The sequence below is a fragment of the Gymnoscopelus microlampas genome, assembly GCF_963454915.1.
Source record: "Gymnoscopelus microlampas genome assembly, chromosome: 20".
Classification (NCBI taxonomy): Eukaryota; Metazoa; Chordata; class Actinopteri; order Myctophiformes; family Myctophidae; genus Gymnoscopelus; species Gymnoscopelus microlampas.
This window is the reverse complement of record NC_139957.1, coordinates 14,027,117-14,053,950: the sequence shown is the minus strand read 5'-3', so window position 1 is coordinate 14,053,950 and position 26,834 is coordinate 14,027,117. Positions and strand designations below refer to the sequence as shown.

The following is a 26,834-nucleotide window of genomic DNA, read 5'->3' as shown; positions in this document are numbered from 1 at the left end:
CTAGACGTTCGGGCCGCATAGCGGCCCGAACTTCTAGTATATATACAATTTGAATCCTGCGCCATGTCGGTTGTCTGTATGTACGAACGTTGTATGTGGCCAGTGTGACGTAATCTGACATCACGCCAGTGTGACGTAATCTGACATCACGATGAGACGGTCGTCCCGAATATGGACACAACGCCAGTGTGACGTAATCTCACGACCCTGACATCACGCCAGTGTGACGTAATCTGACATCACGATGAGACGGTCGTCCCTATAAATTCTAGGATGCCGTCAGATCGCACCAGTTCGACGGCTTCCATAGTGATAAATAATCTCACGACAGCATGACATCACGCATGACATCACATCCTACCTATAAATTCTAGGATGCCGTCAGATCGCACCAGTTCGACGGCTTCCATAGTGGGTTTTGGTCATTGGAGAGGTGATGCACGTCACCTCTTTCTGAAGTGGGTACTTTCAAAGCCTGCCGTGGATTTAGGAGAGCACAAAACTCTCTCTCACACTGTGAGGTGCCTGTAAGGTGGCACTGCAAAGTGAACGACGCGTCACGCTAGACGTTCGGGCCGCGTAGCGGCCCGAACTTCTAGTATATATACATATATATATATATATTTTTTTTTATATAGGAAACGGAAAAAAAGGAGATATTTACTCGGAGTTAACACATTCCCTGTCATTGACGGAGATCTCCGTCAAATGTTTTTTTTTTTAATTCCACAAGAGGCCGCTCTAACGCAACTTAGGAATGATCCTAGGACCCTGAAAGAAGGGATGGACAGGTGTGAGGTCCTCCCAAAGAATGACACTCCCGTCCACTCCTTCTTCTCTTTTCTTATTTCTCTTTTTTGGGTGAAAATCGGCTGTTATACAATAGCCGACTGGGACAGAATGGCCGATCGCGGTTACAAAATGTTTTCTCTGGTGGATAGATCAGACCCTCCTCTATCCCCCAGACATGCTTTGTTTACATCCACGCACACATCACGGCTCCCGTGGCTCTGCAAAGATCGTCAATATAAGGTAAAAAACCCTGGCAGAAGCTACATAATTAATGAATTAATACCTGGCAGGGAATGTGCTAAGAGTGAGTAAAAACTTTGTGTGTGGGGTGCCTGGTGGCTCAGTCAGCAGGAGGACCTGAATCCAGCTCCCGTCATGTCTCAAGTCTCCTCTCTCCCCTCGATTTCCCCTTTACACTCTCCTATCTAAATAAAGCAATACAATGGCCAAAAATAATCTTGGGGGAAAAAGTGTGCACGTGCATATGTGCATCAGCTCTCTCTGTGTGTGTGAATACGTGTGTGCGTGTGCGTGTGCGTGTGTGTGTGTGTGTGTGTGTGTCAATACGTGTGAGTGAGTGAGTGAGTGAGTGAGTGAGTGAGTGAGTGAGCGAGCGAGCGTGCGTGCGTGCGTGCGTGCGTGCGTGCGTGCGTGCGTGCGTGCGTGTATCAGTAAAGATACTCACTAGAGTTGAGGAGGATCATGGCTTTGAGACACACGTACTCCTCACGCTGTAGCTTTAACTCCCGGAAACGAGAAGTGGCTGCCAGCAGCATGTCAAAGATCTCCATTATCCCTTCCACACAATGACCCTCCTCCCTACAGGACAGGACAGGAGAGGTCGAATGAGAGAATACATTACATGATATTCTTTATCAACACCCACAGTCCTAAACGGACACATCTACAGATATGCAACATCTAATGCATTACAATTTATTCATGTATTAGTAACTTTTTAATGTCATCCTTTTTAACAAGAAGATGAAGGATTGTTGTTGCCCAGGAGGGTTTTTTGGGGGGGACCATCCAAAGAGACAGTGAACAACTACTAACAATCACTGGACACAGAAAAATAAGTCCATGTTATGAAAACACACCAAGGTTAGTGTACTGTAATCTTACAGCGTAAGCTTCTTCGCAAGAATACAAACACACAAACACACACTCTTCTCTCACTCATTCTCTAGTTATTTTGCATGCAAATACATGCACATGCAACACATGTGCATACACGCAAAAAACACACATGTAAAAAGAATGGAGGTATGCTTGTGCACAAACTGACACAGACACACAACATTAGATAACAAAACAATAACAGATTGTGCACAGAGCAGCATGTCCAATCCGTAACAACTTGAGTGTATGTTTTAGGATTCATATCAAGGCCGGTGAATCCGTCACTCCAGGCCATCGCACTTTGCCCCATTCATTACTTGCATGCACGCACACACACACACGCACGCACACACACGCGCACACACACACACACACACACACACACACACACACACAGTCACCCTAACCCAGGCCAGAGTCACTGCAACACATACTGTACCAATCATGTCAGTTCCAGTTGTGAAAGTTTTTTTTTGTTTTGTTTTTACAAATGAGAGCATATGAGACATAATCTAATTAATGCCTAGTGTTGACTTATTAAATAATTCTCTCATTCTCATTCATGAATCAATCCTGAATATACTACACATACTATAATATACAGTATTGATTGATTGATTGCATTTCTGGTTATAAGCTTAAACTTTTTACAGGGGCCAGTTCCAAATTGCAGCCACCTGTAAGTGCTCTTTTAGAGTGGTTTTGAAGGAGGTTTTTTATAGGGGGCGCGCAGAGTAGAAGTGAAACAGAGCAGAATAGGAAAGAAACAACGCAGTAGAAACTCTTAAACGGGTGCACATAAATTAGATAATTGACATAAAAGAGATTAAGTTACACCATTAGCCAAGTGAAGTGAAATTATACCATTCGACAGCTCAAGTGACGAAGTTATAACATTAGCTAGCAGAAGTGATATGCAAGTTACACCATTGGCCTAAAAATCTTTTTTATTTAGGAAGGCCTTTTCATATTAAATTGTTGTGTAACTACAGTCAGCAATATTCTTTTGTGCTTGACATTTTTAAACCCTGCTTTTAACCTTCTATGATTGATTATATGTTTTAACTATAGCACTCTGAGGGCACCATTATGCGGGTCTTGCGGGAACTACAGCCAGTCTTATTCCTTAATTTAAGACGCTACGCGGTAAAACGGCCCTGAATTAGTCATGGGTGTGTTTGGGCGTTACTTTAATCAATCCAATCAAAGTATCCGCTGCCATTCCCTTTAAGATCAGCGCAAGATGCAGTGCTATTTTCCGTGCATTAAGCGGTGAGACCGAAAGAGAAAGAAACCTCACATTGAGTATGGCTTAGTTAAATGTGAGTGCTCTTGCTGCCTATATATATGCATCCATGCGCTCTGTGCGCCCGTCGCAGGCTGACATTTGCTTTTCGCTTGATATCATTTAATGTGTTCCAGTTGTGAAAGGAGAGACAATAAAATCATGGTGCATACACCAAATGAAAACTTCACAGATTAACTCATTCAGTGTCACACGTCCAAACCGTGTTTTCAGTGTTTACGCTAGATGGTGCTGTTCGCCAACCTATGAGTGATCCTATGACTTCTGGAGAAGAATAGATCCGGATATAATGTGATCACAGCAAACCCAGGCCCGTCCAATCTAATGTTAAAGAAAACTTTTCTTGCTTTCTTGTTTTTTTACGTAGTTTAGAATGCTGGCGAAGCTTGCACCAAACAAATGTAATAGATCTAGAATTGCTGAATGAATATTTTGAAAATAATATGTTTTGGGTGTTTCTCACACGCGCACGCACGCACGCACGCACGCACGCACGCACGCACGCACACACACACACACACACACACACACACACACACACACACACACACACACACACACACACACACACACACACACACACACACACACACACACACACACACACACACACACACACACACTTACTTTTGACCCTAAATACTTTGTTGAGGGGTCTAAATTAGGCTCCCTAGCTTTTAAATCGGCTATTTTCGCCACAGACACTAGGGATCAAATGGTTAATTTAATGTATGTTATGCCTTCCCTAAAGAGTACTCTGCTGTGAGTCATGCCATGCGGGAGAGCGCACAGTTAAAGCCCCCCAAAACAACACAAATGAATGAGTAGGGGGAGTCAACAGATAATTACAACAGTTACAAGAAGTCGTTGTTAGTTAACTTCTTTTTCAAAATGAAACCTCCAAATTTATGACTGGAAAGTATTGCTCTTGGAACTTTTTTTGTTTTCTTAAAAATGGCATGATATATGCTACTTCAGTACAGTTGTACAGCCAGTATTACTGCACTACAGAAAATAGCAAATTAACATTTCATATTTGGGAATACACATTCCTGCACAGGCAAACTGACTATCCCTCTAACAACCTGCCCACAATGTCATACATTACCCATAGAAGGTCCAGTCATATACTGGGTTTTGATCCAATTATATTTTTGTCTTTCATTCTTTTTTGTAAAAGGACGATGACTTTGTAACCTTGAGTTTGGCTTGACTTGTTGGAGCATAATTCAACAACATGTACTGTATGAGACAACTTGTGCTGAGATAGAAAAAGAAGAAAAAGCTGTTCATTTCACCCCATGTGACACAAAAGCAGCCATGATGTCATGATCCCATTACACTTTACTCTATTATTAACAGAAATGCCTCCAATTTGATCTTTCGAAAATAGCTAAAATACTGTTCGAAAGTAAAAACTAAAAAGACACTTTTTTTTTCTAACAATGTGCTCCGGGGGCACCGATGGCAAAGTGCCGGGTTCGATCCCCAAGCCTGGTGGTAGATTTGCTGCATGTCACTCCCGACTCTCTCCCCGTTTCCTGTCTCTCTCCACTGTATTACTATCAATAAATGCAAAAAAGACCAAATCTCTCAAAATGAAAAAATGTGCTGCTCCAGCTAAAGCTGTGTGCCTACAGAATGTAACCAAGTATGTCCATCATACTCCAACCACATGCATTAACTTTTTTTCACAGTCTTGATTGCTTGAGTATTTATGGCTTAACCACTTAAGCCTATATACTTTGTTGCATGATGAATTGCAAAAATAGCAGTTCTACAAGCTCACAATGCGGTGTGATGCAAATATATATATATTTAACGATAATCTATCATGAAATGCCAGGTCAAAGTGGTGAAATCTGAATCACATACTTATCATACAATAGGTTTTCTAATTTGCTTTCCTCAGCAATACAGTGAAATAAAGCGGAAAGAAATGTGTACAAAATAATGTTTCGGAAAACACATATTGGCTAACATTGGCCCGATGATGGACCCCTATGAGGGTCAATTCCGGTAATCAGGCATATTCGGGTTGAGCAGGAAACATAGCGAGCCTAATTACTGTTTGCTATGAATACAAAAGATGATCTGCGGTGTAAGCAACAGTAAAACATAATCTGGACAAAGTTGAAGGTCAGAGTGGGAGAAAACAGGCACAGATAAAGAACTTTTGGCAAAGACAATTCAACAGGCGCCTGAAGAAGGGAGTGGTTGCCGGCGCATCCAGTTAGTAGCCACAGTGTTTTGGTGCCTTGGTACCAAAACACCCACGGACAGTAGGTTCATGTATAACAGTTTTTTTTCCTAGATGTACCACTACCTCTAGAGCCTGACCGATGCCAGATTTTTGGGTTCATTACCGACCCTGATTTTTGGAGAGTCTTAGCCCACTGATAACCGATCAAATAATGGCCGATATATCAGGCAGGCTGACATGTGGGTCGTACTCTACTACATATTTGCGTATTTTGAATGGTGATATCAGTGGGTTGTGTGTGGTCAGCGTCTCATCGGTACTGTATGTGAGGGGAGGTTTTGGAAGAACACAATGTAACCAGCAGCGTTCTTATCAGCGCCCACCCACATGCACAGACACACACTGGCACAGACACACACAATAGGTACACACACACACACACACACACACACACACACACACACACACACACACACACACACACACACACACACACACACACACACACACACACACACACACACACACACACACACAATTATTGGGCTTCGGTTAACAACAATTGCTCACCTCTTACTGATAGTGTGTGTTTCTCATTACCAAGAGGTCTGAGGTCATTGCTTGTTATTTGGTGGCTTACTGTGTGTGAATACAATAAAATGAACTTATCTAGAAAACACAGAGCAAATGACTACCATTTGATCTACTACTTTCTTCTTTTTTTTGTATCTCTAAAGGGACTGAAAGAACGAAAAAAAATTGTAACTACAATAAAGAAAGAAAAAAGAAAGAAAGAATGATCTGTGTCAGATCAACACAACAGCAGCTCGCTGCAAAGCACATCAAAGTCAACATGCAGATTATTTATAGATGATAGGACAGAGTAGCAGACAGACAGGAAATACAACATACATTGAAACTGTCAGAACCTTTTACATATAGACGTCTGAGTGGAAAAAAACACATCTGGTTGAAGTCTCCAAGGTTAGAAGAGAAGAAATTAAGACAGCAATAAGAAAACAAAACAAAAAAACAAAGCTAAGATATTTAAGAAAGGATGAATGAATAAAATAAGTAAGAAGTAAGTAAGTAGGTTGGAGAGGCTTATTGTCGGTATAAGACAGAGCGCAGGAGTCTATCCCTGCTTCACAACACGACGCTAGACCCCTGGGAGATGGATTGCTGAGGTGGAGCGCAACACCTACCATCAGCTCCCAGTACTTACCGCATGACTTATCACACACAAGCCGTGCTACTCATACGCCGAGTTGGCGGTGCCCGAGAACGAACCCATGACCTTGTGGTCGAAAGGCGAGTGCTGTACCGACTGAGCTACCCGGACACTGCAAAGCAGGAAATGAATTACAAAAGAATGAAAGAAAGAAAAAATGAAAAAAAGAAAGAAAGAAAGAAAAACTACAATGCAGACAATAAGAAAGACAAATAAAGAGAAAGCAAACTATACAAATATTTATCCATACTGACCTATTGAGTTTGAAGTCTGGTGAGAAGATGAGTTTTCCAGGATGGTCCACAGACCTCCACATCAGGCCCAGCATCAGGACCTCCAGCCAGCAGCACTTTAACAAGTGGATCTGATCTGCTAGACTGAGCTCCATAAAGCCTGCACACACACACACACACACACACACACACACACACACACACACACACACACACACACACACACACACACACACACACACACACACACACAATATGATAAATGCAGCATCTTAACCAATTGAACCCAGGCATCCCAATTACGTGCCTAACACTTGGTGAAAATAGACGATCTACAAGCTCAGAAGGCATTGCAACTAGTCTAAGTCAGCAAACACCAAGTTAACAGTCACATAAGTAGAGCACAGAGAGAAACATGTAGTGCCTCAAAGACACCAGGACACCACATAAACAATAAAACCAGCATCTGAGTGTACACAAGTCTAACTCTTTATCTTTACTCTTCACTGCAGAAATACAAAAAAAGACATCATGAACTCTCATGATGTCTTTGTTTTTTTTGGTATTTCTGCAGTGAAGAGTAAAGATAAAGAGCAGAGTGTGAGCTCTGCTTTAAAACCTTCCAAGGAGAAACACCTGCTGGACTACTACAAGAGGAGAGGAAATAGAATAGAATAGAACCTTTTAACCTTAATCAAACACCTGTAACCCCCACACACACACACACACACACACACACACACACACACACACACACACCCTCCCTCCCTCCCTCACCGGGGATCTTCTTGGCCCAGCTGATCATCAGAACTAGCTCCTTGTCAGCCAGGTTGGTGAGAGACATCATCATGCTGGCCTCTGTGAAAGGCTTCTTCATTTCCTCCATGAGGTAGATCTCCGGGGGCTCGGCCTCCATGATGCGGGAGATGAACTGCTCGGGGCTCATGACCGTGTGATGCGGCTGGAAGGGGTAGGGCCCTTCCATATGCAGGTGCCTCTGGGACCTCTGGGGACCCATGACCAAGCGTCCCCCTCCAGAGGCATCCCGTGCCTGGGATCCTCCACGCCGGTGCCGCACTCCTCCACGGTAGCTGCGACTGTCACGTCTCACCCCTGAGGTGTTTAAGAAAACATTAATGAAGACATTAAGGCCTAGGCTACACGTATATGGATCTTTTTCTGCCCAAACGCACATTTTGGTGTGCGTTTGGGCCTTTCAGCCACACGCAAACGGTGTCTTTGGCTGCTAAAACGGAGAATTTTGTAAACGGTTAAATAAGTGAAGGTTTTCCAAAAGATCCCGTTCAGTGGATCTGTGTGGACACGTAATCCGGAGGTTTTGAGAAACGATGACGTCATCGCGCATTAGCACATGGTCATTATAATAATAAATAATAATACTACATAAACACCGGACCGCTCATGGTCATTATAATACCAAATGGAGAGATAGAGAGAGCAACACTTACAGTCTATGAATCAAGGCATGCTCAGTTATGGCAAAATAACTATAATTAATAATAAGACAGTGGTGGAAAAAGTACTCAAATGTTTTATTTGAGTAAAATAAAATAAAATAAATACTCTGTTACAAGTAAAAGTCCGGGTAATCAAAATTTACTTGAGTAAAAGTACAAAATTATTGGCATCAAAATATACTTAAAGTAGAAAGTATAGGCTACTCACGCAGAATGTCACGTTTCACAAGGTATCATATTCATAAAATGTATCAATTTTTTGGGGAAAATAGCAGATCTACAAGCTCACAACATTGCGTCGCATTGACAGGCGTTGTGAGCTTGTAGATCGGCTATTTTCAAATAGCCAAAATTTAAATAGGGTTGAAGTGGGTATTAATAATCACAATCTACAAAGTAACTAGTAACTAAAGCTGTTAAATAATTGTAGTGGAGTAAAAGTACAATATTTGCCTGAGATGTAGTGGAGTAGAAGTACTGAAAATTGGAAATACTCTGTAAAAAGTAAAAATTAGGGCTGGGACTCGATTAAAAAAAATAATCTAATTAATTAGAGGCTTTGTAATTAATTAATCTAAATTAATCTATTTTAATCGCATATCAATATTTGACCTGAGAACAGTGAAAAGCAATTTTTTCAAATGGATTTTGGCATACGTCTTTAAGTACATGTACTCAAGAACTGTACTTAAGTACAATTTTGAGGTATTTGCACTTGACTCTCGAGTATTTCCAATTTCTAATACTTTTACTTCTACTCCAGTAACTCCACTATATCTCAGAGGCAAATATTGTACTTTTACTCCACTACAATTATTTGAAAACTTTAGTTACAAGTTACTTTGTATATTTCGATTATTATTATAAAACATACAGTAACCATGTGGGCATTGTGAGCTTGTAGATCTGCTATTTTCCACCACTCGAGGCTGTTAGAGTGTGTTGTTGTTACTGTTGTTTTATAGTCGTTTAATTCATTATTAAAAAAAATCGTGCGCATGTGACCCGCACCGCATCGTGCCCCCGGCATCCATTACAGATTTTATGCCCAGCCAACATTATCAAGCCGGCTCATGCACTGTGCTGGCTGCAGTTTACTTTATTGTTGTATGAGAAGTGAGAACCACGTCCTTTCAGCTAGATAAGCTTGCGTCGTTTCATGTTGGTGCGCTGGCATAAACGGTCCGTCTGAAACTTGTCCAGTGAGAAACGTTCCGCGGTGCAAAAACGGGTGCGATTAAAATGCGTTAATTTTTTTAACGCGATAATTTTTCTGTAATTAATTGATCGAAATTAACGCGATAAAGTCCCGGCCCTAGTAAAAATACCTCAAAATTGTACTTAAGTAGCCTACAGCACTTGAGTACAGTTACTTTACACCACTGCAGACAGATGAGGAGATGTCACTCGCGCACTTTTTATGTAGCTGCACAATGAACGATTGGCGCTTGCACTTGGTATTAATTACGCACAGAATAAATTATTGAATTTTACGTGCAGGCTGACAGTACACATACAGTAGCTAATAGGCTACAATATAATCAGACTAGCTCAAAGCACGCTCACACCCTGGCCTGTACTGTACACTGTTGCCTATATTACAGTCAGGCAGTGACAGAAACCTCACTGCTGTTGGTCATAGTCAGATCCACATCACCAAAGCGCATCAGACGAACATCATTTTCATCCGGAATTGCTGCGGGGTCTTTTTGACCCGTTTCCGAACGTTGTATGGTAAAGCCAACCACACGTTTCCTCATGTGTCTTTAGTAAAGATGGCAGGATACAAATTTAAGATTGGTTGTAGGCTACATTTGTCTTCTGACGACAATTGTGCCAAATCTAGCCATGGTTCACATGACGCTCGTCTGTCACAAGCGTCATGGCGCTACTTGTTCCTGTTTTTTGAACATTTTACATTTACAAGTAGTACATCTCCATAAACGTTAAAATTTCAAATATAAAGTGCTTACCCCATGGCCACGGATATTAAAAGTTAAAGCGCCCGGGTCTAAGTACCCGTATCGTCCGTATTGTTCAATAAAAAGCATTTTAATCCGATCGCGGACATTTTCTTTTTTTCTTAATGTATCTAAGTGCAATACACCTTCCAACTGATAGGGGCGCGTAGTTGAAAGCATAATGAGAAAATTCTAAGAAAATGGCCGGTTCAATAAAAAACGTTTTTTATTGAACAATACGGAAGATAAGGGTACTTAAACCCAGGCGCTTCAACTTTTAATATCCGTGGCCGTGGGGTAAGCACTTTATATTTGAAATTTGAACGTTTATGTAGATGTACTGGTTGTAAATATAAAAAAAATCAAAAAACAGGAACAAGTAGCAGGAACAAAATGCGTTCCCGTGTCAATGTGTTTCTGCGTTTTAATGATGTAATAATTGTTAAGTATATGATTTGAACATGCACGGTATATCTTTATCAGACCTAAATCTACCCTTCAATGTCTTGTATATCCCCAAAATGACTGGATATTTTGATATATTTGGACTTAAAATGTGATTAAAAATGTATATATGTATTTAGCCCCTCATATATAAAATAAATGTAAACATAAAATCTGATATAAAATTGAAACTTGCAGCTGATCAATGCGTTTCTGCGTTTACGTGTGGACAGGGATTTTTTTTTCTCTTTGTCATGTGGACAGGGATTCTTTTTTTAAACTGAGGACTAAAAATATCCGTTTACAAAAAGATCCATATACGTGTAGCCTAGGCCTAAGTGTCACTGTTTCTCAAACAATGCTCGACAGATTAATAGTGGTCCACGACATAATTACAGGTGGTTCATGGGAAAATGTTTAAAATACAAGTCTGTTGCATGATGCATGCCCCACCCAGTTATGCATATCAGTCGGATCGGCTTTTCTGGTTCTGGACATCCAGCGATCTGACCAACTTTACCACCGCACTACCTTGGGTCGTCTGCGATAAGCACGTCAAGTTTGAAGTTGATTGGTCTTTCGGTTCTCGAGATCAAATTTAAGATTTTTTTTTAAATAGGCGTGGTGTGGGAAACAACTCAAAGTGAAATAATGACAGTTAAGGTTTTGATATACTACATTAAGCACATGGGCCATTTTCAGTACATGACACTTTACGCACAACTACTGTAAAAGAACTGTGCAACGTTTTCATGTGGGTCCAGTCTCTTAACCAATGAATACAGTCAGTCTGTACTCATTTAAAACAAACCCCATAGAAAAGTAAAACTTTGTGCACAGCAGTAGGCTAAAAAAAACTGTGATGATAGTGATACATTTAAAGTTGCATCGTTCTTTGAATAAGCTATTGCTCCGGGATTTTTGCTTTCAAGTTGCTATAACATCCATAAATTATTTGAATGCTCCGATATTTAGGCATTTTCAGTAGAAGACATTCTTATCCAGAGCAACTTACAAAATGCAATATCTGAGTAAGTGACTGCTAAAAAGCTTTAGGGTGAATGGTCAGAGAAATCAATTAAGTGCAACAAGGTTGAGAAAGCTGTGAGGAAGAAGAGGACCTACCGCACTTCATCATGCCCACTTCATAGCATTTGCGTAGACGGCAGGCCTGGCAGCTTTTGCGTCGGTTCTTGTCGATAGTGCATTGGTTAGTTGCAGGGCAGATGTAGTCGTTGTGTCCTGAGTGGACCGGAACACAGTGCAAGAGAAGACATTTTATGTTTGTTTCATAAGGAATGATTAATGAATGGATGACAGATAGAAACACTGACGCAATGAAGGGATCAAGGACAGATAACCTAAGCAGATGGAATTGAATTAAGGAAAAGCTGACTGATGAACCAATGTATGTCTGGACAGATAGGAGGAAGGGGCAAGGTGGGGTGAATTACATTACAGTCATTTAGCAGACGCTTTTATCCAAAGCGACTTACAATAAGTGCATTCAACATACTGTAGGTAGGGAACGAAAACTACTAATCACCAGAAGTCTGAAGTGCATTTTCTGCAAAAACAAGCAACTAAGAGTATACCTAGCGCTAAGGTAAAAGTGCAATATATCAGCTACCTACTTTCTTAAACAGCAAAATCAAATGAGCAAGAGTTAAAACAAATAAGTGTATCGACTAAACAAGATCCAATAAAACAATACAACAATAAAACAAGTGTTCGTACAACTAGTTAACAAGTAGGCCAGGCAAAGAGGAAGGGTAGTGTTTCCTGAAGAGGTGGGTTTTCAGCCTGCGGCGAAAGATGGGCAGTGACTCTGCTGTCCTAACATCAGTGGGAAGTTCATTCCACCACTGTGGGGCCAGAACAGAAAAAAGTTGTGACCGTGTGGATCGGCCAGAAGGACCCTTGAGTGACGAGGCAATCAGTCGCCCCGAAGTGGCAGACCAAACTGGTCGGGCAGGGGTATAAGCATCGACCATAGCCCGGAGGTAAGAATGAGCCGTTCCTTTCTTTGTGTTTGTTGTTGGGTTGGCAATAACTAAACTTTTGAATGAGTTCACAGTTGGTAAAAGCAACAGCATGGAAGGCAAACAACTTGGAAAGAGATAGTGGGACTTTTGAGTGGGCATTGAAATTATTAATGCATTTTATTTCTAACATGCAAAATAAAAAATCCCAGATAAAAACAAAACTAGAATTTAAAAAAAAAAATCATCGATAAACCAATAAACTCATCAAACAAATTCTCACTGAGCTTGTACTGTAGATCGACTTCTAATTTTGACATTGTTTTTATTTTTGGGAACTTTCTGCCTATAATGACATGGCCAAAATTGGGATCAATTATTAATTGATTATATTATCGAATATTGATTTTTTTTGATAATCGATTAGTTGGATTAACTGTTGCACCCCTACAGTCAGGTGGAATCAGAGGACTTCCATACCTTGGATGCTCCTCTTAAAGAAGGCCTTGCATCCCTCACAGGACCAGACTCCGTAGTGGTAGCCCGAGGCATAGTCATGGCACACAGCACAGAAGTGCATGTCAGACTTCACCACAGAGGAGGTGGTGGGGCACGTGTCCAGCCTCTTCCCAAGCAGCTTGTTAGAGCTGATGATGGAGCTACAGTACGAGAAGAGAAAATTATGAAGACAACACTCAGACGTTAAAGGGACGGCTCAACATTCAGAATCATTAGTCTTGTCATTACTCTTTCTGTCAACATATGTTTGTGTCATGTCACTCAGAGACGATTTCAGCATTGGTATGTCAGCTAAATGAACCTCAAACTACCCCATCCCCAACTCAACAGTTTATTAGCACTGTTGTGGCTCTGCCAGAATCCTGAGTAACCTGAAACTTTCCAGGACCAGTTAAAGGGATAGTTCACCCAAAACATTTGGATATTTTTTTGTTTTTGTCGCATTCCTAAGCGAATAATTTGATGACCAGCGGGCCGGTAGGCAGCGGTTCCGGTATGAGAGACAAAGGAGACTCTTTGTGTCTCCTACCGGAACCGCTGTCTGTCATCAAATTATTGGCTTAGGAACACGACAAAAACACGAGTATCCCTTTAAGTTTTGTGATGGTTTTTCATTTACGTTTCTTGTTTTTGTCACACATTGTGAGCTTGTAGATCTGCTATTTTAGCTATTTTAGAAACATTTTGAAAGTATACCTTAGAACTTCAAGGTTAGAACTACCTAACCTTTAAGTGCTAGGGTGGCGCAGTGGTAAAGTCCCTGCCAACCGCCACAGAGGTTGTGGGTTCTAATCAACCTTGGTGCATCCGGCTTTGTCGGATGCGCCACATGTGTGTGGGAGGGTGATATTTGATATTTGTCACTGCATGTATTCCTAAGGGCTGGGGCAGCAACTGTCAGCAGGGAGTGTTGGGCGGGAGGAGTAGGACGAAGGCCCTAAGTCCTCCTGGTGGGGGCTCCTCACTGGCAGGTGAGTCAATAGGATACAACAGCAGTGACAAAAAATACCTTACCTTAAAGTGCAGGGCCCAAATTATGTCCTGTGAGCCGTAGAGTATGGAAAGAATTAAGAGATCTAGAACCTGTGAAATACGGTTCACGGTACGCCTCCAAATGTGTCGATCTATGTATGTAAATTGTGCATCCTTTTCAGGCAATAACCAGCTCATGATTTTATGTAATGATCAGGCTTGGATTGGGTACAGGCGTCATCTCACTCGGGTCGGTTAAGTTTGGGTTTACATTTTCATGCACGTTGAGAACTCTACTGAGACCCATGTGTCAGAGAACCAAAAATCCTACCTGTTAGTGCTGATACCATGGGGTTTGGGCTCCACCCAGGGTGTATGTGGGTTGGGGTCATTGTATACTAAAGACTGGGGGCAGTGCAGGGTCATGCTGTGGTGTCCATGGGGGGGCCAGAATAGCGAGGGGCTCAGAGGGGGGCACAACGATGACGATGGACTATCAGTGATGGGTGTCCTGCTGTAGCTAAGCACCGAAGGGCTGTAGAAGGTCAGGGGCCCTGGGCCATGGCTGTACTCAATGCTACTGTCTGTGTATGGAGCAGGGATGCAGACTGTGTGGCTGTCCAAGGCCATGGGTGGGCAGATGGCGGGCAGAAGCCCCGGGGAGCTTGGCCTCTCCAAGGGCTTACTGGAGTCCACTTCCTGGAGCTGAAGCAGTTGGGGGGGGTCAGTGTGGAGCCCAGGGGAGGAGGCCATGCCTGGGGTGGGGATCGTCTACTGGATGGTGGTGATGATGGTTATGAAGCCAGTTCTACTGCATCCCTTACTGTGGACAGGCCCTGTATCTGGGAGAAGGACAATAGATACAATAGTTGTGTTAAAGACTTCATCTTCATTCCAAATGTAAACTGATACATACACTAATGCCAACTAATTATAATTAACAATTATAATTATAGCTTTATAATCTACAAAGTACAAAACAACTACTAAGCAACGATCACAAGCTTGAATTTCTTGTTTTAACACACATACTGTAACATGCCAGTGCAGCTTCATGTTGGGGCAATATAACTGGCGCACAAGACGCAATTTACTAATTTTCTGGCCGCGGCGTGGATAACAAATCAAGCTACAAAGACGCTTAAATTAGATTTGTTGCCTAATTTGTTTATTAAGAGTATTCAGATTTTTGCTCAGAAAATATACTACAAATTGAAGCTGCAAGCGATGACTATACCCTCGCACCTCTGTCCACGTTGGGAGGGACAGACAGCCACCACTGTGCAGTTACCACAGGAGTACATTACACCAGTAAGACTCCCTAATCGGGAGATAAGCGACCGTAGGTCACATGTATACAGAAGAGGGCTGTAACGGCGATTGGTTCCTAGTTGTGTGGGCAATGGATAGTTTTGTTTGGTGGTCTAAATGTGGGGTTAGCTGTGACATGGTGGCGTTTATGTGGGCAGAAAACGTGTAATGTGTAGCTGTTGCAAATGGGTAACAGAGTGAATGCTGAGAAATACGACTGGCACAGATTTTGTTGTGGGGAGCACAGTGGGAGATTGATGAGAATGCAGACAGGCGTATTCATTTTGATGTTGTTTATTGTTGAAGAGGCAGCTTGACAGTGAGTGACATGTAGCAAAGAACATAGCGAAGACATAAGTTGAACACATGCAAGGTGTTACACAGAGTGTGTGGCATGAATTTGGCTGGCAGTTGTGCAAGTGTGTGTGAGCTGCAGTGGCAGGGGGTCCTCCACTGGGGGCGCCACCACTTTTGCATCCGTTCTGGAGCACCAGGAGTGGGTGGTCCCCGGGAATGCCCCGTGACCAGCCCCGTTGGGGTGGTCATTTGGTAATTTGTCCACATGTGCTCATTTTTTACACTTGGGGGTCCCCGAGGCAGCTGGGGGTCCCTGGAGCTCCGGGGGTCCTTGGAGGGTGTAGTTTGGCAGGTAAGGAGTGTGTGTGCAAAATGTGGCATGGATCGGGGCAATGGGTGCGGAGATATGAGCAGGGCAAAAGTGTGACGTGTGTGACGGAGTGACGGACGGACACCTGGAGCAGCTTTCTGTAGTAAGTGCGACCTACGGTCGCAATTACAGTACATACAAACTCTGCATAGCTGTGATTTTCATGTCATTTAGATATCTCTGCATCAGTTGCGAGTGCAGCTTGGATGTGTTATTGTTCATTATGGAGAAAGCCTGCAGTACTCATAGATATGTTGTCCTGAATGTGCAATGTCTTTGAGGTAAAGTCTGTCATCTTGGGGTTCATCAGTCCTTGATAATATTAATCCAGACCCCCCGTCTCAAAGTTATATAGAACTTTAATTTGTTCCATTTGGAGCTCCTCCAGTACATCTGATGCTGCGTTGATAGTAAACGGCAACCAAAAGGGCAAGAATTCCTTCTCGAGCCGAGTGAAGATTTGGAAACTATTCTGAAAATCACTTTTCAGCCGTGATACTTCGCCAACTCTGCCACTGGCTTCCCTTTCTTGCTGATGAATAGACCAATTTCTACACGTAACTGAAAAAACATTTGAGCACAGCAGACTTCGGTAGGCCAGGTCCATTTATTTTTATTGTTTAGCAATTTCTTGCGTCTTTTTCCCCTTTTTCTGTCTTCCTTTCTGTTACACTATTTACCTTTTAACATTGATTGTGTACATTTTGTTATTCATTTTGAGAAAAAGACAAAAGTTCCAAAAATAGTGAAAATAGACGATCTACAAGCTCACTAGATCGGATATTTTCACTATTCATCGTACAAAAAGTATATATGGCTTATGGTTAACTTCTTTGTGAGCGTGCGTTTGTACACATTACGTCAGCTGTAAGAAGTGGGGGATTCAAAGAAGACAGGTTGGGAACCACTGCTCTACTTCCTCGTAAAGACCACTCCTTAACATTCATCTTGTTTGCCTGCAAATGAAAAAAATCTTAAAAGCTGTCCCAACTAATTCTGTGTGACTGGTGTGTGACAGCCGCTCTGTTTCCACCATTCAGAAAGAATTGGGACATAATCTTTACAAAATCAACAGCATCAGGGCAAAACAAATAATCATTCTTCATTATTTAGATCAGGGGTTCTCAACCTTTTCAGGCCGCGACCCCCAAAATAATGATATAATTTCCCGCGACCCCCCGCATGCGCGGGGTTCGCGCGCGAGAATTTCTTTTGCGGTTCTGGGCGGATTGGGTTTGTTTTTTTCCCGTTTTTTGGTTACTTTATTTCGGTTTTAGGGTTAGGTTATTTAATTATAATAGGTTATTTGATAATTATTTATTATATTAAAAATGTTTTCCTAATGTTAATAATGAAATATTTTTATATTGAATTTAGTAAATGAACTGACAAAACATGAATTAATAATAACATCAAAAAATATTTTGTTAAAAAAAAATAAAAAAATCTGGCGACCCCCCTGGGGGTCGCGACCCCCAGGTTGAGAACCACTGATTTAGTCATATGGTTTGCTTGTTCGCTAACTTTAAGTATATTTTTAGAGAGCATGTTGTTTAGACTAGGGGTGCAAGAGTTAATCAAACTAATCGATTCTGGGGGGACATTTGTTAAATTTGCGTCTTTCTAAATACCGAAAATAGGAAATCTAAAAGCTTACATTGATCTTGTAAATCTGCTATTTTCACACATTATACAAAATCTATTAATTGATAAATGTATCAATACACTTAGAATAATCGCTAAGAAAATATCCGATAGTTGCAGCCCTAGTTTAGATAGATGCTAGGTCTGATGTTTATCTGGTATCCTCGTCACTTTGTACAGCTTACATTTGCATTCTACTTATGACCATTTACCAATCATGGGACACTTTCTCCAATCTTGCGCTTTGTAAGTCACCCTGAGCATCTTCTAAATGCTTAAACTGTATTATAGTAAGGAAAAGAAGGTTAATCCATAGATGACAAGATTATGATGCTCTCACAGACTGTTTAATTTTAGCCTTTGATTTGTGGATCATGAGGACACAAGTAAACCACAAGAGAAAGTCAATTGTTTTCTCTGCTGACTGAGATGTGAACGCAGAGGGCCAAAAAATAACAAGCATTTAAAAAGAGAATGTGGAGTCTGAAAACTTTATTCTGATATTCTCTTTCTCAATATCACATACAAGCACACTATGCACACACTCATTCTTTACATGATTCTCCCCTTTCTCTATCACACACACACACTCTCACACACACACACACACACACACACACACACACACACGCACACACACGCGCACACACCCACACACGCTCACACACTCCTCCCTTGCTCTCTGCCTCATTTACATGAATATAGACATTTACAAACACACCCACATGCATGCGCACATTCTGAGGAGTCTGGCCAAGTTACACAGACCTGTGTTAAATTTTTCCCAAATCAGGAAGAAATTACAGAAAAGGTGAGCATGTGATGAGGTGGAACACTGCATTAAAAGATAATTATGAAAGCAATAACAATATTCAACAAACATAATATAAACGAACGAAGACTCTATGAATTCTATTACCCTTTAGGGCCTTGCAAAAGACTTAGTATGGCTGTGCCAAACAGACCTGCAGCCAGTTAATCAGTGCCAGAATCAACAAAAAGCAACCAGTGGCTTCAGTCCAAGACCAGTCCACAGCATTTGTTAGTGAACCACAGATCAGAAACCAGACATAATTGTCAAGACTTTCTCCACTACAGCAGCATGTAATGCCATTACCCCTATTTGTTTTTACTGAAATGCACAAACGTCAAAGACAATGGGGATTGGTTAGAATTATGGTCACTAATAGAATTTCCTGGTCAAACTGAATCATTGAAAACCTATGCTCAGTGAAATGAGGCAGCTAGGAATGAATTTAATAAATCAGGGTTAAGAGTGATTTGTCGTAGACATAGACCTTGGGTTGGGTCTGTGAAGAGATGCAACCAACCAATCAACAGCCACCTGGCCTTGCATCGTGACAAAACCACAGCACTCAAATGGAAATCTCTTCAGCTAAAATGACAAAAATGTCCATTAAAACATGAACATGAAATGCCAACCAGGCCAACGTTTACAAAATGAGTAGAGACTCACATCTAGCACGATGGGTGACTATTATTTTGACCCCCCCTTTAAAACTGGCTTCATTCTCCTCTAAACTATAGTCAATTTCAAAAATACGAATTCAACCTGGCTCTCAAAGGCAATAATTTCCTCCTACATCTGACATTTAAAAACCTGAACTCTGGAAGCCTCATTAAAAACCCTGTGGGAATTCAACCTTCACTTGTCAAGGATTATTTGATTATAAGCAGTCTCTCTCCACGCAAGATGAGCGCTTTGCCTGAAAAAAAGTATAAAATGTTCTAAAAAAACGAACAAACTTACATAATACCTTAACGCACACATACCTGTACTATGCAAGACTCATCTGCATTCACCAAAACACTGACATACTGTAATAGTGAGTTAAAATATAGAGTAATTATACTTACTTTTCCATGCAGTGTGGCGTTGGGTGCAAGGGTTATTACCTATTGATAGGGTGACAGGCTATTTTGTGGTGAAGTTTGAGCTTTGGACAGGCGACACTCGCGAAAGGCATGCGTTCTAGTCTGTCAACTGGCAGCCCTGGCAGACATCCATGGTAAACCACCCTCTAGGCAGCAATGGGTTAAAGGTAACTAGGTCTAACTTAGTTATCTGAAAAACCTGACTTGACAGTGGCACATCTAGTGTATTGGCTGTGTAAATGTTAGGGCTGTGCTAAAAAAAAAAATCGATAAGGATATATATCATATCGTTATGCTTCCCGATACTCGTATCAATACGGCTGGAAATTTTGGGTTTCACGCTCAAGACATGAGCTTGTTGCAACATTATTGTTTGCAACAAAAGACTAAAAATACAAGGGACAGCAGAAAAGGCCACTTTTAAGTTAAAGAAATAATATTTTAATTGCTTTCATTAATAGGAACTCTGGGATAATAGGTCCAAAAAAAGCAGCCTCTGCTGGTCACTACCGCCATTGCAGGTCTATTGCTGAGTCCTGCATTACCCAGAATTAAAAAAAATTCACCGGAAGGCGGAAGGGTTTCAAAAAGCGTTCTTTTAATTGTTTTATACTATCTACGGATCGTTTCTCTTAGCCGGTGGAGCTTTAGTTATCGTGAGCTGTGCTTTCTTTTGCTGTTGTTTTTCCATCTTCAAATCCTATAATACCATAAAAACAGCGTGAGATTCCTTTTTGTTAATAGCGTGCTAGTTCCTGGCCAAACAGGAAACCAGTGCATTTCCGTTTCCGGCCGGATGACGACATTTTCGCGGAGAGGGCGCCCCACCACCGTTTTAATAGAAAATATGTTTATAAAAGGCTTTCGGGGGTGAAATTCATGGAGTGGGTGTTGTGAAACATTTGCCACTCACAAAAGATATACAATTTAACTTTTTTTTTTTTTTTAAGTTACCTAGTATAGCTTTAAAGATCACTGTGGACCTCAAATTTAATTATATACTGTAGTTTTAATTTATGCAAAAAATTGGCTCTGCCTTTGCTGCGGAATAATAAAGAGCTCTCGTAGTAAATTCTGTAGGACATGCTCATGATTCAAAATCAACATGTATCATGCTACGTATCGTATCGTGAAGTTGTAGGCAATACCCAGCCTTTTAATGTCCGCAAATTATACTATGCTAGTCCAGTGCATTGGGAGGGTAGGCTACACTACATTTATTTATCCATTTGTAACTCTGCGAGTGTACACATGTAACCAAATGTTAACCATTTGGTTACATTTGTACACTTGCAGTTAAATTACTGTAACACTCGGGAGCTTACTGTGTGCATATTGAATTGTTTGTCATTGTATTAGAGTGTCAGACCTGGCCAGCAGCCAAAAGATATTAATGCCATTCTCAGCAACGATTTTCAATGCCTTTAGCTCAGTGTATCAACCCGTGCGTTAAGATAAATAAAAGGTGGAGTGAGTTCCTAACTGTGTGTAAACATTTACATGTTGAACTTTTGTTGTTGCAAGAGTCTTGTAAATTATGAGTGAGGGCCGATTTTTATTCCATACTCATACAGTATAAGTGTCAGTGTGTGCTTAAAAACCTTTCCCATAATATCATGGATTACTGCAAATGTTCCACAAACCAAACTTCACAAAAATCAACTCAACTGTGACTGTCAGTGGTTAAGACATGTCTGGAACAACTGTACTGTTTCAATTTAATACAACTGAATCCTTCCAGAGTCTTCTCTACTGTGTCTTTTAAATACTCAAAGAATATAACGTCTTAATATATGTATTTCATTAACACACTTTTAGCCCAAGTGTTACTGTATTTCCATGCTGTTTACATCTTTGACTAATAAAGAAAAACACCATTTCCCTTTTTTTAAACTATGTTTTTAGCACAGCCCTAAACATAGTTTTTAAACTATGTTTAAAAAAGGGACTGTTTGTGTTTGATACCAACGTTTGATACAAATAAATTACATTTAGCTCTTAAAAATGCTTGATTTGCCAAATAATCTGAAATATAATAAAATACAAATAATAATAAAATCAATGTGTTCCCCATTTATCCTGATTTCTCTCCCACAGGTCGGGCCACTGCCCCTAGCCAGCGACCACATCCATACAATGGCACAAAGACCCCATGAAAACCATTACCAAACCCCTCTATTCGCTCCCTCTCCAATGCTGACGAAAAAAAACCTCAGACTGAAGGAGAGGGGGGGGGGGGGGGGGGGGGGAGAGACAGAGAGGGCTTGTAAACAGATTATATGGGAGGAGGAGCAGGAGGAGAAGTAGGGGCTCGGGATTTGGCCAAAATAATTTTACAAAAAAAAAACCAAAAAACACTTAACAACCTCTACAAGAGTTTTAGAGCTGAGCGGTGCAACAAGAACTCAAGTCGAGTAGAGTTTAAGACAGGCTGATTATGGCGTAGGGTGGTTGGAGTAATTTTGCCTGTCACCTGTCAGGGCTGCTACAATGTCTTACCTGGCAGACTTGAAAGAACTGACTTCTATGGAAGGAGGGGTGCTGATGGACTAATCTGCTCCGCCTCCAACACAGCTTTCACAGCTTAAACATCACTCACACATACGCTCAATATTAGACCCATATACTAGCCAATACTTCTACCATTATTTGACTTTTTTTTTACATCGTATCAGCTATTAGGGTGTGCCGATATATCGTCCCGCGATATATCGCGATACGTTTTCGTGACGATATGTAACGTTTTGGGAAAAAAAAATCCGGCATTGGTCAGGCTCTGCGCAGATAGGAGTGTGCTTGTATGCTCACGATTGGGTATAACAAGGAAGGAAAGGTAGAAAGCTTGAGGAGGGGATACAGTAAGTACACAAGCCTGAAAGCTCATGGAAAAAAATACAGATGTGCATGCTGCGCGCGACACACACACACACACACACACACACACACACACACACACACACACACACACACACACACACACACACACACACACACACACACACACACACACACACACACACACACACACACACAGAGAGAGAGAGACACGCTTTCATAGTTACAGGTTGAAGGATTTGTCATCAAAGTGCTGAATAGTTGCATTGAGTGTAATAGCTGACAGACACTGCACAAATCGTTACTGATTACAGCACTGATTACAGGCTTAGAATCGAGCGAGGAGAGAGAAGAACAGAATAGAGTAGATACTAAAGAAAATAAATAGGAGAGCAGAGGACAGGAACTGAATAGAATTGAATGGAATTGCCTGACACACAGCAAACATTTATACCACCAAACAACAAGTCACAAAAGATGCACTATTTTTGTGTGGATATTTTAGGGATGGGAAATTATCAGCAAAATCCTTATTGTTAATGGAAACCTACCGTGCAACAGTCCGTAAAGACGTGTATGTTCTCCCAAGTTAAACCGACAGTGCTTTTATTTTGTCTCCCAATAAATTTGTGAACTTAAATATAAAAGAGATAAATTCAAATAATGAAAGCAAACTGTTTGAGTACATGGATCAGACATTTGAGTCTGGCTACAGAACAGTGTCTCTATCCACTAGAACTGTAGTTACCGGACATGATGAAGCAGCATCCACCTGGCTGCCACTATTTGTTTTCTGTCCCAGTGGTTCTCAAAGTGGGGTCCAGGGACCCTCAGGGTTCCTTGAAGGGGTTCCAAATGCACCCTAACAGGTCTGTAAGATTACAAATAGAACCAAATGGACCCTTACTGGTCCATGTGGTTCCATTTGTACACTCTCTCTCAAAGTTATTGGGGTCTTTAAAATTAAAAAAAGTTTGAGAACTACAATTCACATCCTACCTACATTAACTTCATTTCACCTGGTGGTCTAGTCGTGTGGTGTGTATGTGTACACGTGTGAGGTGAGGGCACTGCTTTTAGTTTTGCTATGGCCAAGTTTTAGTTAAAGAGAACCTACAGCAGGGTTCCTGAGCAATAGACAGACTACTGCAAGAACTCTTGACGAGAGTGACCTTGAGAGCATTTTTGGGATCTCGTTGTTGCTTTTGTTAAAGTCAGCGGAGCCGGCAGGAGGAGAACGGAAAGGGATGCACGTCTTTAAGTTGGAGCTCAGTTGCTTTTTTGGTCGTTACAGGACATCCACTCAGACATCCCCTCTCCCCTCGTTCATCCACACAGACACATGGGCAACTCCTCCGCAGCCGAGTTATTTGTGAGTGGAAAAGGAATTTGGCATCATGTACAGTAACAGTATTAAGAGTAGGCTATAGTACACTGTGGGCAGTTTCAAGGCTATCAGGAAGATTATGTGTCAAGGGGGAAGTGCACACAGCCTCATTACTTTCTATAGCTATAAATGGCATCAGTAGATAATTTAGTTTGAGCACTTTTAGAAATATTGCATGTGGGGAATCAAAATAAAATAGTCTTCTCTTTCTTAGAATTTGAAGATTTGAGCGCAGTCATAATAGCCTAGTAAGGAGAGTGGAGGAGGTCTTATCTGACTGGGACAGACACCAGTCCAGTCTCTCAGTTCTCCACACAACGCTTCATTTTGTGACTCCAGGTTTATACGACTGCCGGGTCTCCCAAACAGGGGTCATCATCAATGTGTCCGTACATGGACCAAATGTGTCTGTGGCAAGCCTTGGCCTTGTCCGTGGCAACTTTTAGATTACATTATAATGTTCTTATTTTGATCATAAGACCCAATTACTGAGTGTCAGTGGTTATCCTCAGAATATGTATGACACTGATTTACTATGACACTATGGCACATAATTACACTGATTTACTATGACACTATGGCACATAACGACACTGATCTACTATGACACTATGGCACAATAGGAGTCCACTAGGACAGTGGTTCTAAAACTTTTTGTTTTCAAGGAACCCCATAACTCGCACAAATGGAAACAAATGGTTCCATTTGTGCACTCTCATAGTTACAGACCTGGTGATTTAAAGGTAGTTTAAAGGAATAGTTCACATAAAAAAGGACTTACTTTCTATCAATTACACACCCCATAAAGCCTTGCATTCATAGAGATTTTTCATGAATTCAAGACTTTATGGGGTATGTAATTGATAGAAAATAAGTCATTTTTGGGGTGAACTACTACTTTAAGGCTCATTTGCATGTCCATGGAAAAAAATTGAATTTTATCAAAAATGTCCACAAGCCAGCATGGCGACATTGGCGATGACCCCTGCTCCCAAATGATCCGTGACTTTTCATCCCTGCAGGTTACGTTATCTGGTTCTTCTGTCGGCTGTTGCAAGTAAACTAAATTGCTTCTTTTTTTTTAAGTGCATGAGCGGTTAATTATTATTAGATGATGGCATAATTAGAAATAGAAACTGACAAGTGCTCCAGGAAGAGCCATGGCTGTTGATATGAAATACCATTATGCCTCTTTTGCGATACATGTGGATTTTGATGTATCCGTCAAAAGGTTTTGCAATAAAACAGTTAATAGGCTAATAGCGGACATCCATATGTTGATAAACACAAGCCATTCATTTGAACATCTGTAGCATATACAGTAAAGTTGACTCGCAACGGCAATTCAGAGAATCAATCAAAAGTTACATTATTCCAGTACATTTGCAAACGAGCTTTACAAAACACCCACCAGATTTGACATGAAACTGCAATAACGGCAATATTTTCTGACACGAAATGTCGAGTGATCGCCACATTCAAACTTTTCTCTTAAAAAGAATACGGTCTTAAAAGTTACTCTAACGTCGAAGCAAACAAGTTGTTGTGCCACAAACCTGTCAGAAGGTGATCTGGACATAGTGGACAGACTGTCATGGGTGTCGCCTGGCCGTGATCCGTCTCTGTCTGTGTGTCTGTAGTCCTAAGCAGGTAGTGTCGCCGATATACAGACAGTCAAATGGATCAGGAACGGTACAAGTATACAAAAAAAAAAAGGAAAAAAAGAAAAGTGTGACGCGTAAAAATCTTTGCCAGTGAGTATCACAGGTACCTTCCCCCTCGGATCATTGCGGTCATACGTTCATTCCACGTGTGTTAAATGTTTTCTTTTTCTTTAATGTCGTATCTTCTTTAAACAACATGCCAGGTTTGGTTAGACCCGTGCCTGGGGACGTCACCGACCGGTAACCGGAAAGCTCGCCCCAAAACACGCTCGCCACCATTTTCTTTCGCGGACCGCTCGCCCCCCATGCAGCGGTTCTTGTATTCTTGTATTTGTTTTACTGAGGAGAAGGTTAGAAATAAGTTTAGGTTTAGGCATAGTTTTACTGAGGTTACGTTTAGGAATAAGGTTAGGTCTAGGCATAGTTTACTGAGGTTAAGTTTAGGAATAAGGTTGGGTTTAGGCATAGTTTACTGAGGTTACGTAAAGGAATAAGGTTAGGTTTCAGGCATAGTTTGTCTGAGGTTATGTTTAGGAATACCAGGTGGCGACCGTTCCGAGAATCCGAGGTCGCCGGATTTGCCCCAGGGTGACTGTGTTTTGGGACGAGCGTTTTGGTATTCCACCGACCAATGCCACATCCACTTGGAAAGCCCAAAAAGTGCGCACAGTAAAGCTATAAAGACTTTAGTTCAGTAATTGTCAACCCTTTTAATTTGAAGGACACCTAGAACCAGTGGACTATATATCTCACTTCTACCAACAATGATTGCAAGGAGTAGCCTACTCGAATACAAAGTCTATAAAGAACATTTTCAATAAGACAAGGGTCTGTAAGGTCAGTCATAATTATCAAGCCACATAAGATCTACAATGTAGGCTATAATTGCACTCAAAACTACAGACTGGAAATTAGGTTAATTGGCAAATTCACAAACTGTCAGCTGCAATAAACAAATCAAACAAGAACATTTAAACACAAGTGGTTTCTCCAAATTAAACCTAAAATGCCACTTTCAAACCATGCCATCTCAAAATGATTCACAGCTAAGGAAATACACTGTGCCTTTTGAATTCTATCTCAAAGCTGTTTGATCAAATCACCAGCCATTATTTCAGTTCTTCTGGTTACTGTGGCGTCTGAAGGGGGGATTTTCTTGATTTTACCTGTCATTTCCTCTTTCTGTT

General features: G+C 41.2%; 1 protein-coding gene across 1 annotated transcript in view; it reads right to left on the bottom strand.

Annotated features, from left to right (window-relative positions):
- Positions 1 to 25,755, bottom strand: part of esr2b (estrogen receptor 2b) — a 39,601-nt gene extending 13,846 nt beyond the window's left edge. The window contains exons 1-7 of the mRNA XM_084045520.1: positions 25,540 to 25,755; positions 14,575 to 15,085; positions 13,233 to 13,411; positions 11,896 to 12,012; positions 7,665 to 8,000; positions 6,909 to 7,047; positions 1,478 to 1,611 (exon numbers count right to left, since the gene is read on the bottom strand). Of these exons, the coding sequence (XP_083901646.1) occupies positions 1,478 to 1,611; positions 6,909 to 7,047; positions 7,665 to 8,000; positions 11,896 to 12,012; positions 13,233 to 13,411; positions 14,575 to 14,996 (1,327 nt within the window). The 5' untranslated portion in view covers positions 14,997 to 15,085; positions 25,540 to 25,755. The remainder of the gene's footprint in view (positions 1 to 1,477; positions 1,612 to 6,908; positions 7,048 to 7,664; positions 8,001 to 11,895; positions 12,013 to 13,232; positions 13,412 to 14,574; positions 15,086 to 25,539) is intronic.
- Positions 25,756 to 26,834: the final 1,079 nt, after the last annotated feature.